This window comes from Typopeltis vanoorti, chromosome 14, assembly GCF_054136105.1.
Source record: "Typopeltis vanoorti isolate ZY-2024b chromosome 14, IOZ_Tvanoo_1.0, whole genome shotgun sequence".
NCBI lineage: Eukaryota > Metazoa > Arthropoda > Arachnida > Uropygi > Thelyphonidae > Typopeltis > Typopeltis vanoorti.
Window position 1 is genome coordinate 44,781,168 of NC_143562.1, and position 14,225 is coordinate 44,795,392.

The following is a 14,225-nucleotide window of genomic DNA, read 5'->3' on the forward strand; positions in this document are numbered from 1 at the left end:
TTCAAAGCAATTTGTCAAAGCAATTTGCTCATATTTGTTAATGTTATGGCTGAAGTGAATAAAGGACATGGACATAAAGTACATTACGATACTGTTAGACTTTGCAAAGGCATTTTAGAGGATAACCACATGAAAAGCCAATGTATAAACTGAAGAACATGAGATCGGAATGCATAAATGATTTAAATATGTGGGTGGCTGACGGACAGGTAAAAGAAAGTGGCATACAGAGTGTGTGAATCTGAACAGATTTATTTAAGATGACCAGTGGTATACCCCAGAGATCAATCCTCTGACCACTGTTGTACAATCTATACCTTAATAATACTGGAAAGAAACTGACAGGAAATGTTCAACTCTTTGCTGGTGATACAAAGATAGGCAGAGAAATCAGGGATGTTACTGATATATAACACTTACAGAATGATTTGAACAGGATGGAGCAGTGGGCAAGCTCAACTAAATGATTATGATCATCTTAGGCTTCATAAATGTAAATGAAATACACACACACACAGAGATGTGGACAGTGGATCTTTCAATATAAAACACATTCACTATAATGCAATTAAAATTTATCAAATTTTTTTCTCTTCCAATCATACTGCTCATGAATGACATATCTTGTTCAGAGAGAGAGAGAATAGATATTCTTGCAATTTATAGCAATTATTCACCAAACAATTCATTTTTATTCTCACATTAATATTTTAACATATGTGAGCATGTCTTAATTCATTTTGCATCTTAAAAATTATGGAAACAACTACCGTGTTAGAGTAAAACTTCAATTTAATATAAACCAAAAATAATCACCTGACATTTGAACCTTCACATAAGGTCATTATCTGGAGTAAACACGTATATATACAAAGAAACAAGTTGCACTGCAGTCTACATGGTATGCTAAAGTTACAGTGATCTGGTCAACCGTTAAAACTACTGGACGGACTTCTGGTGTAAAAAAAAAAAAAAAACTTACAACATCAAAGCTAGAGTCCTGTTATTATGTGATTATTATTATTATCTATTAGGTTATAAAATTAAATTAAGCTAGAGAGCAACATGTTCACACAAAACAGTTACTCATATAAGCATACATATAAATTAAAACAAACCAGTATGGATGGTGGCCACACTTTTTTTCAGTTTTTATTGGCCACCATATTGATAATTGACAATTGACATTTATTCTTTAAGGGTGAAGCAAAATGCTTTTCATATTCCCCACTATCTGTCGTGGTTACAGTGAGGGTAAAATTTACGAGCAGTTTGCTCGCCCTGAATGGGCATGGAGATTATGTATCGCTATAGGAGGCTAATATAGTTTTTGGTCTTCTATATTTAAATATGTCCATTGGCTTGTATGCTGCAGCTTGTTGAACCAAATCGTTGGGATGTGTGGACGTCTTTAGAAAAAATTTGGAAGCTAAGGATTGTAGATAAGAGAGAATATAGGGAATATTTGTGTCTCTGTGGAGTTGGCTGTTTCTAACATACCACGGGGCGTTCAAAATCATTCTCAAGCACTTGTTCTGCACTCGCTGTATCTTAATAATGTTAGTATTAGAGGTGTGGCTCCAGGCTGGAGAGGCATAGGTGATTATAGGACGAATCGTCATCTGGTATAGCTGCAATTTCATTCTGTTGCTGAGTTTGCTATTTCTATTAATTAGCGGGTAGATTTGAGCTATGGCTTTTGGCTTTAGATGCTTTTGCACATGCAGACTTGATATGTTGGTTGAAAGATAGCTTTTTGTCGAGAATCACACCCAGGTAATTTGTTTCTTTCTGCCAGGGAATTTTAGTATTGAATAGTAATACATCTCCTGCAGGAGACATTGGCCTTTTTGAGAAGAGAACTGCTGAGCTTTTCAGGGGGTTGACTTCCAATCTCCACTTGGAGAACCAACCCTCCAGCTTTAGAAGATTTTCTTGAAGCTTTCTGGTAACGAAGTGGGGTCTGAGAGATCTGGTTAGTATTGCCGTATCGTCCGCATACAGTGCTAAAATGGAAGTCATCGGATTGTGTGGGATGTCTGACATGTATACAGAAAACAGCAATGGAGCCAGTAGAGATCCCTGCGGCACTCCAGCAAAGATATGGCGCTGGGACGATGTAGAACCGTTAATTTTAACTTGCATTGATCTATTCTGAAGATATGAACAGATTAGATGAACCATTTTTAGTGAGATACCGGCTGAGATAAGTTTGTGCAGGAGTCCAAAATGCCAGATTTTGTCAAATGCTTTAGATAGGTCTAGGAATACCGCTCCTGTGCACTGGCGCCAGTTGTAGCTGGTGGTGATATATTCCACAATTCTGTGGATTTGCTGGGTAGTACTATGGTGTTGTCGAAATCCAAACTGTTCTTTAGGGAGGATGTTTAGGTCATTTACTGAGGTTTGGAGTCGTGAGAGGATGACCTTCTCTGCAACCTTACCCAGATTGGAGATGAGACTGACTGGACGATAATTCTGCGGTAAGTGTGGGTCTTTGCCTGGCTTATGTATAGGAATCACATCAGCCATTTTCCAGGTGGAAAGAAAATAGTGAAGTCTTAAGATTGCATTTATTATACTGGTCAGATGCACTATAGCTTTTCGAGGCAGCAGCTTGATCACCCTGTTTGAGATGCTGTCTGGTCCAGGAGCTTTATTGTTCTTAAGTTTTTTAATAATATCATATAATTCAACAGGTGATGCGGGTGCAATATGATCGGCACTGGTGTCCGGGAGGTTTAGTGCATGCCTAACCTGTCTGTGGATTTTGTACATATGATTGAAATCAATGTTGTTATAAGAAGGTTTGCACTGATCCTCAAGATTTTTAAGTATGGCTTCTGCCTTATCTGCATCTGTGTGGACTAGGCCCTGGTTTGAGATTATAGGGGGGAGGGATCTAGTTTTATTTTTATTTCTCAGTAGGCCCCAGATAGAGTGATCAATAGGTGAGATAGAGGCTAACTTTTTATCCCAAACTTCATTTCTATGTGTTTTAAGTGCATCTCTTACTGCTCCATTCAATCTGTTAAGCACTGTCTTATCCTGAGGTGCACGAGTGTTATGAAATCTCTTCCTAGCTCTGCTCTTCTCTCTGATCAGGTCCATAATGTCCTCAGGCAAACGATCAGGCTTGGGAACAGGTTTCTGGTAGGATGCAACCATTATAGCGGACTTAATCTGTTGGGTGAGGCTAGTCACTGCAGATTCCACATCTTCTGGTGTGCACATGTGAGGGACGGGTCCTATTTGATCCCGAAGTGCTTTAGACAATCTCTCCCACGATATGCCTGAATGAGGAGGAGGAGACAGGCATTCTTGTTCTCCCAATTGCAGTAGAATTGGGTTGGTTGTGATCCGACGACAGCTCGTTTAGTGATGTAAGGCTGTACTGTAGTTTAATGTCTTGCAGGATGGCTATATCCAGGATATCAGCAGTGCCAGATGTACTGAGATGAGATGGTTCGGTAAGTCCAGCCACAACAGCATGGTTTAATCCTGTGTAGCTAGAAAGGATGCGACCATTTTTGTTGGTAGATTTACTGTTCCAAGCAGGATGCTTTGCATTGAGGTCTCCAGCAATGATGACCGGTCCTTTTACTCCAAGGATGGCATCCAGATCTGAGGTCAATAATGTCTTTAATGGAGGGTTGTATGCAGAAAAAATTTTGAGGTTTCCAATTGAGTTTGTGAGAACATTGATTCCTGTGATTTCGAGGTTGGTGGTAGTAGGGTTGGTTATTGAGTGATGATTGATATAGTTTTTGATAAGGGAGGCTGTACCTCCACCTCTATACCCAAGCCTGTCGTTTCTGTAAATCTGATACCCTCTGATTTTCAGGGTGTCACAGCAGGCCTCAGGTGAGTTTCATTAATTAGCAGTATATCTGGGTTGTATCTATTATTAAATTCCTGGATTTCTAACAGTTTGTTTTTTATACCGTTGGCATTCCAACCGATAATCCTAAGAGAGTTTGGGACGATTTTTTTCCTATGCATCAGAGAGTGCCGATAATATGGATTGGGTTTGCTGTAGGAATCTTTTTGTGACACTTAAGGATGGATTTGAGTTGCTGAAATCCTGCAGCATGTTTGCAAGAGAAGAGGTGATAACAGCTGATAGATTTGAGTGTGGATTATTCCGGTTCTGGGTTTGTACTATCTGATTGGAGTGGGCCACATCAGCATATGTTCTTACTTGATGTTGAAGATTCGTTTTCTTAAGGGGCTCAGTTAATGATGGGCGAGCACCTGTTGCCATGTATTCACTCTTGGAGAACTGAGTAGCCTGAGCTTCAGGAACTCTCGCACTAGATGACGAGGTAGATTGATGACTTGTATCATTCCATCTGTTTTTGGGGTGATGTATACACCCTCTATAATTAGCAGGGTGAGGACCCCCCCACAATTAGCGCACTTAGCCGGGGTGGATTTTGGCTTGGCGCAGGTGTTTGTGGGGTGATTCTTGCCACATTTTAGGCATTTGAACTGAGCTTTGCATAGCTTCTGGGCATGGCCAAATTTTTGGCATCGGTGGCACTGCCCAGAAGATGATTTCTTTCTCAATGGTTCTGGGGTGATTTTGAGTCCACAGATTGATTTTAAATTATAAATGTCTTTGTAAATGTTATGAATTTCTACTAAAACTAAAGGCATAGGTGTCTTATTTGATCTAAACATTCTAGTAACCTTTATGGGGGGTAGTTCCTGTAGGTTAAGGTCAGCAACTATTTCATCTGTGTCAATATCCTCGGAGACTCCACGTAAGACTACCTTCAGATTTTTTTCGGAGGCAAGTGAAAATGTGTGATATTGGGTTCCTCTAGTGTCCAGTTCCTTTGTAAGATTTCTATAGTCAGCCACCGTGGTGGGCTGGATACGTATTCCCTCGTCTGAATTTTTAGCAGACGTGTAACGAATCTGTGAATTAGCCATGATGGTTCTGAGTGATGACCATCTCTGCTTTTCCCTTAGGATAATCGGTGGCATCTTTTCATTGGGGGAAACAGAGGGATCTGAAATGGGAACATCCTCGTCCATACCAACAACATTTGTTGACTCAGCAGCAAGAATTTTTCTCTTCTTACGTGCGTGGGTTTCTTCTCGATCAGAAGGATTAGAGGTAGAGACAACTAGATTGAGTTTTTCCTCCATTTGAGGGGAATCTTCATTTTCCTCAGCATCGACTTCAGGTGAGGAATACAAATTTAAGTAGCCGGGCCAATCCCGTTCAAACTTTTTGAGGAGCTTTTTAATGAAACTGAGTGCTAGCTTTTTATCGAGTGACTCGATAATAGTGTCGGGGTCAATCATACTAGTAGGCCATGTCAGCTTGAACTTCTTTTGGAGTTTATCAATGAGTTCAAGAGCTGGCTCTTTATCGAGCAAATCAGTGAATACGTCTAGGTCAGGTAAGCTCATATCGATTTAACTTCGTATGTGCGTTAATAAAATATCCTGCAGGTCTGAAGACCTGCCAGCAGAAATTTTTGTAAAATATCCCGCAGCCGCAAAGGACTGCCTGCAATATCAAGCATAGGCGTGTCAACCAGCAATAAGATGTTAAAGTACAACAACAATGGCAATACTAATGGTAGTAGGCCTAGCGTATCGCCTTTGTGAAGTCAGTTGACTTACCTAGATAAACCAGTATGGAAAATAAAATGCCTGTTTATGGCAGCAGCAAATAACTGATATTACTAAAGAATAAGCATAAATCTCTAAAAACTTATCAGTCAAATTCACAATTCACCATCAAAATACACGACACGAAACACTAACACGCGAGCCGCCATCTTACCTTCTTTCATGGTACGGCCACCATATATATTGGCTTGTTTTAATTTATATGTATACTTATATGAGTAACTCATTGGTGTGAACATGTTGCCCTCTAGCTTAATTTCATTTTATAACCTAATAGATAATAATAACAGGACTCTAGCTTCAATGTAGTAATTTTTTTTTCCGCCAGAGGTCAGACCAGTAGTTTTAACAGTTGACCAAATCAATGTAACTTTAGCATACCATGTAGATTGTAGTGCAGCTTGTTACTCCAGATGATGATGACCTTAATGTGAAGGTTGAAATGTGGAGTGATTATTTTGATTTATATTAAATTGAAGTTTGTTTTACTCTAACACGGTAGTTTCTCGATAATTTTTAAGGTATATTCTGATCACCATGTAAGCATGAAGGAAAGGATTGCTTCATTTTAGTTTTATTTTCATGTTTTCTTACCTGCTGTGTCGTTAACTGCACAATATTATTTGATATATGCTTCACCCACTCTGACAGCATTCGTGTATCATCACAATGGACAATTGCAGATGGTTTCCCTTCCTGTCCTCTGATTTCAAAGGCATTTGGTCTAAAGTAATTCAAAAGGAAGCATCCTTAGAGTTAATCCTAATGTGTTTAAAAGTTAATTTTATTATTTTAAAATCTCAGAAAAGTACATTAGAAATTTTCAGGTTCCCATTTTTAAATGATCTTGTCATTTTTTTTGTTTACAAATGTTTAGAAATGTGGAATATTATATAGAAGATGAAAGATTGAGAAATAAGATACAGATATTAAAAATAATTACTTAAACACAGTCATTTTTTACACAATAATTAAACAAAATAATTACTTAAACACAGCGTACTTTTTTTAGCTGTTTCATGGTGATTGGAAGTGTAAGATACAACTGCAATGGTAATAATCAAGAAAATAAAAATAATTAAAAAATAGAAGTATGCACATTTACAAACATAGGCAGAGTTCAATCTGTAATATCATTAGCATCCCAAGAGATATCCCCCCCTCCCCTCCACAGCTCAGCTGGTATAGACGAACCTTTGGTCGGAAAGACCTAGGTTCAATTCCAGTCATGATGTGAGGAACCTTTATCTGGTCTTTTTCAACTAAAGATGAGTTAGCTGGTCTCATATGGAGGTAGGTTTTTCACCTGGAAACTCAGGTTTTTCATCCCTCAGAACAGGCAAACTAGCTCCATGAACACACACACACAAACACACACAGATATACAGTCATAAGTAAAACACTAAATCCCTCATTAGAGGGCTCAACTCCCCCCCCCAACACAAAAAAGGATAGTGGAGAAAGAGGAGGAACCCTATATGAATAAATAAATAAATTAGAATCCCAAGGAAAAATTCATTGAATTGTGCATGTGTGTAATAAATAAATATAAAATTTAATTCTAGTAATAATGGGTGAGAGGTATTTAATAATACTTTCAAACTGGGAAAGTTTGAGGCAGTCATTCTTATTTAGCTTAGGTTGATGAATCAGAATTTTACAATTTTCAGTATGAAATTTAATGTCAAGCAGAAGATATAGGCTAGAGTCATTTGAAGAGGACCATGAATTGCAAATATAGATACAAAAACGACTATTATGGGTGATTTCAAATGTGGTGATATAGAATGAAGAGAGGAGAAAGCATGCAAGACCACAGACAGAGAATTTATATTGTTACTGAGGAAAAATTACCTTAAATAGCACATGACAGAAAAGGGACTTGTAAAGAAGGAATACTGGATCTAGTACCCAGTATAAATGAAGCAGCTGTTTAGCATCCAGCTGAGAGAGTGATCATACAGTTTTAACTTTGGACAAGGAAAATCATATAAGAACTTTGAATAAAAAGGGATATATATATATATATATATATATATATTAGGATAACCAAGTTATTTTATAAACTTGGTTATTTTAACTCCTAATCCCAAATATGCAAACAATTAAGTTTGCACCTGAAACAAAGTTCAAGTCTAAAGATGGTACAACACCAGGACAACTCACAACTCTAGTGAGATGTGCTTTACATTATGGGAAAATACTATTCTTAGTATTTTCCCATAATGTAAAGCACATCTCACTAGAAGATGTATACTGCAATGCATTATGGGTGGGGTTACTACCCAGACCAGTTTCAACCTTTTTTTGAGGTCTCCTCAGTGAGTAGCTAGACCCTAAATACCAAGGTTATAGTAATACGGTGCCTTATCAACTTTACCTATAGAAGTTGCAACAAGGTGTTTTTATTTTAAATAAAAATCTCTGGAGGAGATATAGTCTTTAGACTTGAACTTTGTTTCAGGTGCCAACTTAATTGTTTGCATACTTGGGATTAGGAGTTAAAATAACCAAGTTTATAAAATAACTTGGTTATCCTAATATACAATATCCCCAAGTTAAAAAATTTATTACATATATATATATATATATATATATATATACACACACATAAGGCAAGTGATATTGACATAAACTATCATTTATCCGACTGCAGTGGGCACACAAAGGCAATTTGCCATTCCGATAATTGAACTGATAATTGAAGTATCAGATAAGTGAAGTATAATTACACGCTGCTATAAATTGGTTGATATGATTCGGTAAAAGAATTGTTGTTTTGAGGATCAGATAAACTGCATGGTAGAGGAACTGGCAATGCATGGAATGTGGTGGTCAAAGAATTTTTTATAGATGTTACATCTGAATGCATTCCTAGAATTCAGAGAATGATCATATGGAAGTTAAATGGATACATAACAATCTGAAGCAAGAGCTGCATAAAAAGAAAATGTGGATCTAACACTGGGAGAAAGTGATGACTAAGCTTAGAAGTAGTAGTATAATGATAGTGAAGAAGACAAAATTAGACTATGAAAAGTAGCTAGCTTACAAGGCAAAGAAAAAGTTGAAAGAAATTTTTTCACTATGTGGAAGTGAAAGGAAAAATGACCATGGAAGAATGACCTTAGAGAATACAGAAAGTGATGCATCAGAGCTACTTAGATACTGACATAGAAATAGAAGAAAAGAACAGAAGTGGATGAGTATTGTATTAAAGCTAGAGTTTGATTCAAACATAGCGATGAGACTGAATGGGTTTCACAAATTAACATAACACAAAGAAAAGAGTGAATAATAGGTTTAATAGCCATATATTTCAACCTGAAAATATTATTCACTCTTTTGCATTGTGTTATTGTATTAATCTGTGAAACCTTATGGAACAAGTATTGCAGAAAAATGACTGAATGGGATAATGGTAAGGGAGCTGAAGGAATGAAAGAGAATTAGCAGCGTCTCTGCTCTGATTATTCAACATGTAAACATGAGCACAATTCCTAATGAGTGGAAGGAGAGTAAGGTATAATTCCATTATATAAAGGTGGAGCTAAGACAGAAGCAACCAATTGTGGACCTAACGGTATCTCTGGGATCATTAAAATATCAAAGAGTATAATTACTTATTTTACTTACCCTCTTCATGCCTAGTGGCACATAAGGCCAAGATCTGTTTCTTCCAGATACCTCCATCCCGAGCCACCAGTTCAGCTTCTCTCCAGCTCTTCCAGTCAGCCAGTCTTCTTTATGGTTTCTGGCATTCTCTGTCAAGTTAATTTAGGCCTTTTCCTTCTGGAATCCATGTCAAAGCCACTTCAGGAATCTCTCTGCTATCCATTCTCAGTATGTGTCCAATCCATTTCCCAAATCTGTTTTTTTTTTTTAATTTCATTCGGTGATGCTTTTTTTTTTTTTTTTTTTACACAGTCATCATACATAAGTTATCATTTATTATACATCGGGGCCAATTTTTTGGTGAGCTTCCATGTCTCTAATCCATATAATAACATGACCACCTTAATATTGCTATTGAAGATCTTTATTTCAGTTTTATTATGGTATTTTGAAGATTTCCATATATTACATAATATTTTCTGAAAGCAGTATTAGCTTTTGAGAGTCTCTGCATTATATCTCTGTCAGATCCACCATCAGTATCTACATTTACTCCAAAGTATGTAAAATTCTTAACTTCTTCTATAGCATGATGACTGATTTTGATCTCTTTGTGGAATGTGGAATTTCCTGTTTATTATTTGCTCATGTTTTATGAGTGACTGCAGAGTTTGATAAGAGGAATGGATATACCACAATACCTTTGAATTTTGCCAAGTATGTGACAGGATTCCACATGGGAGATATTTATACAAAAAATGCATCAGACAGCAATGCATGGAGGTGTTGAGTCTAGGATAAGGAAGGTAACCATTGGGAGGTAACCACGACAAATAGCTTAACAGAAGAACAAGCTGGGTTTAAAAAAAAAAAAAAAAAAAACTGACCATATCCTTACCCTTCATAGTTGGGCAAAAATCACATGGGACAGGGGGAGAGAAAAACACACACTTTGAAATACTAAGATTTGTTTCAAACTACTATCAGAATACAAATGCAGTAGTTCAATATAAAAAATATCACACTAAAAAACTTGAAATCAAATGAGGAGTTATGCAAGGATGCCCGCTCTCCCCATTCTTTAATGAGTTCTTATATTTGTAAAATCTCTCATGATATGTGACTTCGTAACTTATCACGTTCGTATTTACATGTTTATTGTTTAGGAGAATGTACTTAATGTTAATTTTTTGACTGAAATAATCTTTTCTGTAATAATATTGTCTTGAACTTTGTTAAAATAATGTGGGGCATGACATCATCATGTAAGGCTATGAAGTAATGCTAAATCAGTAAGTCTAATCTAAGATTAGTGAAGAATTCTGAGAATTGCCATAGGTGGAAATTTCCAAAAACACATCATGTCCAAAGGCCAATACGTGACAATTGCCATGGATAGAGAATTCCAAAGACACATGAAGAATGATGTCAGCATGTCTGAAGGTCAATACGTGACCATTTTTCGAGAGATGTGCATGCACACAACGGAAGTTAGGGCCTATATAAGGCAAGTCGGAGGAAGATATTTTGTCTTAGGATTTTCTAAGCTTTCTCTTACCTGAGTTCCTGTTATGCCAAGTTCACTGTCAGAAGTTGAAAGAGAAGCATCGTTTGTCTCAGGATTTTTTAGGCCTTCTCTTACCTCAGTCCCCTGTCATGGACAATGGAGGTTAGGGCCTATATAAGGCAAGTCGGAGGAAGGAATTTTGTCTTAGGATTTTCTAAGCATTCTCTTAACTGAGTTTCTGTTATGCCATGTTCGCTGTCAGAAGTTGAAAGAGAAGCATCGTTTGGATTTTTTTAGGCCTTCTCTTACCTCAGTTCCCTGTCATGCCAATTTTGCTGTCAGACGCTCAAAGAGAAGCATCATTTGTCTTAGGGTTTTCTATTTCTTCTCTTACCTGAATCCACCATCATGCTAGATTTGCTGTCAGAAATCTAAATCTAAAGAGAAGCATTGTGAGTTCTGAGTTTTCTACCAGAGTCTGTTGCCACATGAGAAATAATTGTGTCAATCACCTCAAAAGGAAGGAGCTGTACATCGCTGCCATGTTAAAGGTCCTATAGAGCAAAGGCATAGTTGACAACTGAGACAAGGAAGAAATTTAGTGGGAAAACAGGAACGAGTCAGCAAGCAGAAAGAAAGACAAGATGAAGACTTACGGGCAAACCAAAAGATTAAGTGAAAGACTGTGTGATGAACAAGAATTGTAAGTCAAGTGTCCATGTTAATGAGATGATGTATATTAATGTTGGATTAGGCTTAAACAAGATATGCCTTATATTCAGTTAATGTTATACTAGATTGTGAATCAGCTTAGAACTAAGGTTAGATTAGAAAGAACTGAGAATAGCAAGAGAACTGTAATGACATTGTGTGTGTGTGAATGTTTCTGTAAATATTTCTCTTTGAATTTATTAAATGGTTTGTAAACAATTGGACTGATTCTGTCAATGCACTATCCTGAAAAAATTTGAACCTGCATAAGATAGAAGTTTATATGAATTATATTTGAACCATGACTAGTTTAAAGTAAGAATAATATAAGCGGGGAATACAAAATATCTGCTTTGTCTTTGGTTTAAGATCTTATAATTTCACACTCGATATAGGTCTAACTGGCGCAGTCGTTAAACAAATAAATTTGTTAGACAGTAGAGCGTGAGAAATAAGATATGGTAGAAAAAAATAAATGACAGCAGTCAAGAGTTAAGGCAGCCAACCATTCATGATAATTAAGTAAAGAGAAACAAAGACAAGGCAGGGTAGTGGAAGTACAAAAAATAGAATACAGAATGTAGTATAACAAAATGGTGCAGTCTTAATTTTTACAAAAGGTGCAGTCTTAATTTTTACAAAAGGTGCAGTCCACTACATTATTACATATTCATCCAAGAACTCATTAAAGCATTGTCCTCAACAAAATTACTGTATATGTCGGCATATAAAATTTTAGGCTATTTTTAGGCATTAAGCTTATGTCAGTTGTATAAGACAATCCCCCCCACCCACCCACAATTTCTTCTTTCTCATATTAATGCAACATTAAGTATTGTTGTTATATCCGTTACTTTTTTGCATAGCATAGATTTAGTATTTACGTGAATTACCCTAATTAAAAGTAATTAGCCCAATTTTAATTAATTATTAATTTTAGGATTATTAAAATTGTTATCATTTAAAATCATGGAACCAGCAACAAAATGAAGAAAGTATGAAGCTCAATTTAAAATATGAGTAATTGAAATGGCAAAACAAACTGATAACTATGCTGCTGCAAGAAAGTTTGACATAACTGAAAAGATGGTAAGAGAATGGAGGAAGAAAGAAGATATTTTTAAAAAATTGCCAAAGAAAAAATGTGCAATGAGAACAGGGATCACCCAATGGAAAATCACATTGCAGAATGGGTATTTGAACAAAGTCTGTATATTGCAACCACTAGACACCTGCTTGAACAAACCATTTAAAGATCACATGCGAGAAGAGTGGAATAATTGGATGTTGACTGGTGAAAAATCATTTACATACAGTGGATCTATGCATGCTGCATCACTTGATATGTTGTGCAATTTTGTGATCAAAGCATGGAATAAAGTAAAAGTAGAGACTGTAATAAAATCATTTAAAAAGTGTGGTATCTTTAATCTTATGGATGGTAAGGAAGATGTCTGTTGTGAGACACTGATGACAATGAAAACGAAATCAGTTCACCGGATTCGAACTGGGATCCACACGACGATCATTTAAGCAATGAATCTGAAGAACTACTTTCAACAGATGATGAAGAAAATTAACATGAAAATTGATGATAATAATTATTATTTGTTTTTTAAGATTTACATCTATTGTAATATTTTAAATAAATTTATGTAACAAAAAATTAATCTGATTTGTTTATAAATACTGCCTATTTTCTTATATAACGATGTATTGTAACTACATAAATGTTCATCCAAGAAATTAAGCTTCCCTTTTTATACTCGCTGTATAAGACGACCCATGATTTTGAAGCGTTTTCAATAGTATTTGAGAATTATCTTATATGCCGACATATATGGTAGTAAAAACAGATGGAAGATCAATCACACATATCATATACACAGATGATGCAGTAATTATAATAAATCAAATCTCCAATACCAGAGTTCAAAATTACAAGAAAGCTATAGAAACTATAATACGATTATAAATTCAAGTAAAACACCCAGAAGATATACAGATAACACTTAACCATAGGCAAGTTAATGATTTTAATTACCTAGGTACACATTTGACTTCAAATTTAAATGACATAGCAACAATAAACCACAGACTCTCCATAGCATGGTCAATGATGAACAAACTTAATAAAATTTGGAAAAACAACAAATTTCCAACAACTCTAAAAATAAACTTATATGAAAGTATAATACTACTAACAGCTCATTACAGAACAGAAACTTGAATCTTAAAAAAAGAAGCAGAGAGGAACTGTTGGCTTCCAAAATGAAATGCTTCAAGAAAATCATTGGACAGAACATAAGACTAACGCACAAGTGCAGAAAGATTTGAATTCAGTGGGAGCCAGGCCCAAGTGGAGAGACCTCAATAAAGGTCGAAACTAGTCTGGGTTGTGGCCCTTCCCTTAATGCATAACATTAGACATATCCACAAGGAGATGTGTTTTGCATTATAGGAGATACTGAGATAGGAGTGTTGGTAGCTTGCTCCACCTTTGCAAGGGGTGCCCTGGTGTTGTACCACCTTACCTCAGTCCTGAAGATACTTTCAGGCGCAAACTTTGTTTGCTCACACTTGGATAAAGGATTAAACTAAATTTATTATACTCTAACCAAGTGAAAAATAAACTTTCAACATCTTTCTCTAAATCCAGAGTAATTTATTAAAAAAGGGTGGCACACCATTTGGCAACTCCTATAGGTAGAGATGACCTGCTAATGCTTCTGCCTGGTATCTC

At 36.2% G+C, this 14,225-nt stretch overlaps 1 protein-coding gene across 2 annotated transcripts in view; it reads right to left on the reverse strand.

The window, feature by feature from the left end:
• Window positions 1-14,225, reverse strand: part of Syn2 (Syntrophin-like 2) — a 348,707-nt gene that overhangs the window by 138,587 nt on the left and 195,895 nt on the right. For both annotated transcript variants that reach the window (XM_090403965.1, XM_090403966.1), the window contains exon 9: window positions 6,244-6,373. In XM_090403965.1, coding sequence (XP_090260091.1) covers window positions 6,244-6,373 — 130 coding nt within the window. The remainder of the gene's footprint in view (window positions 1-6,243; window positions 6,374-14,225) is intronic.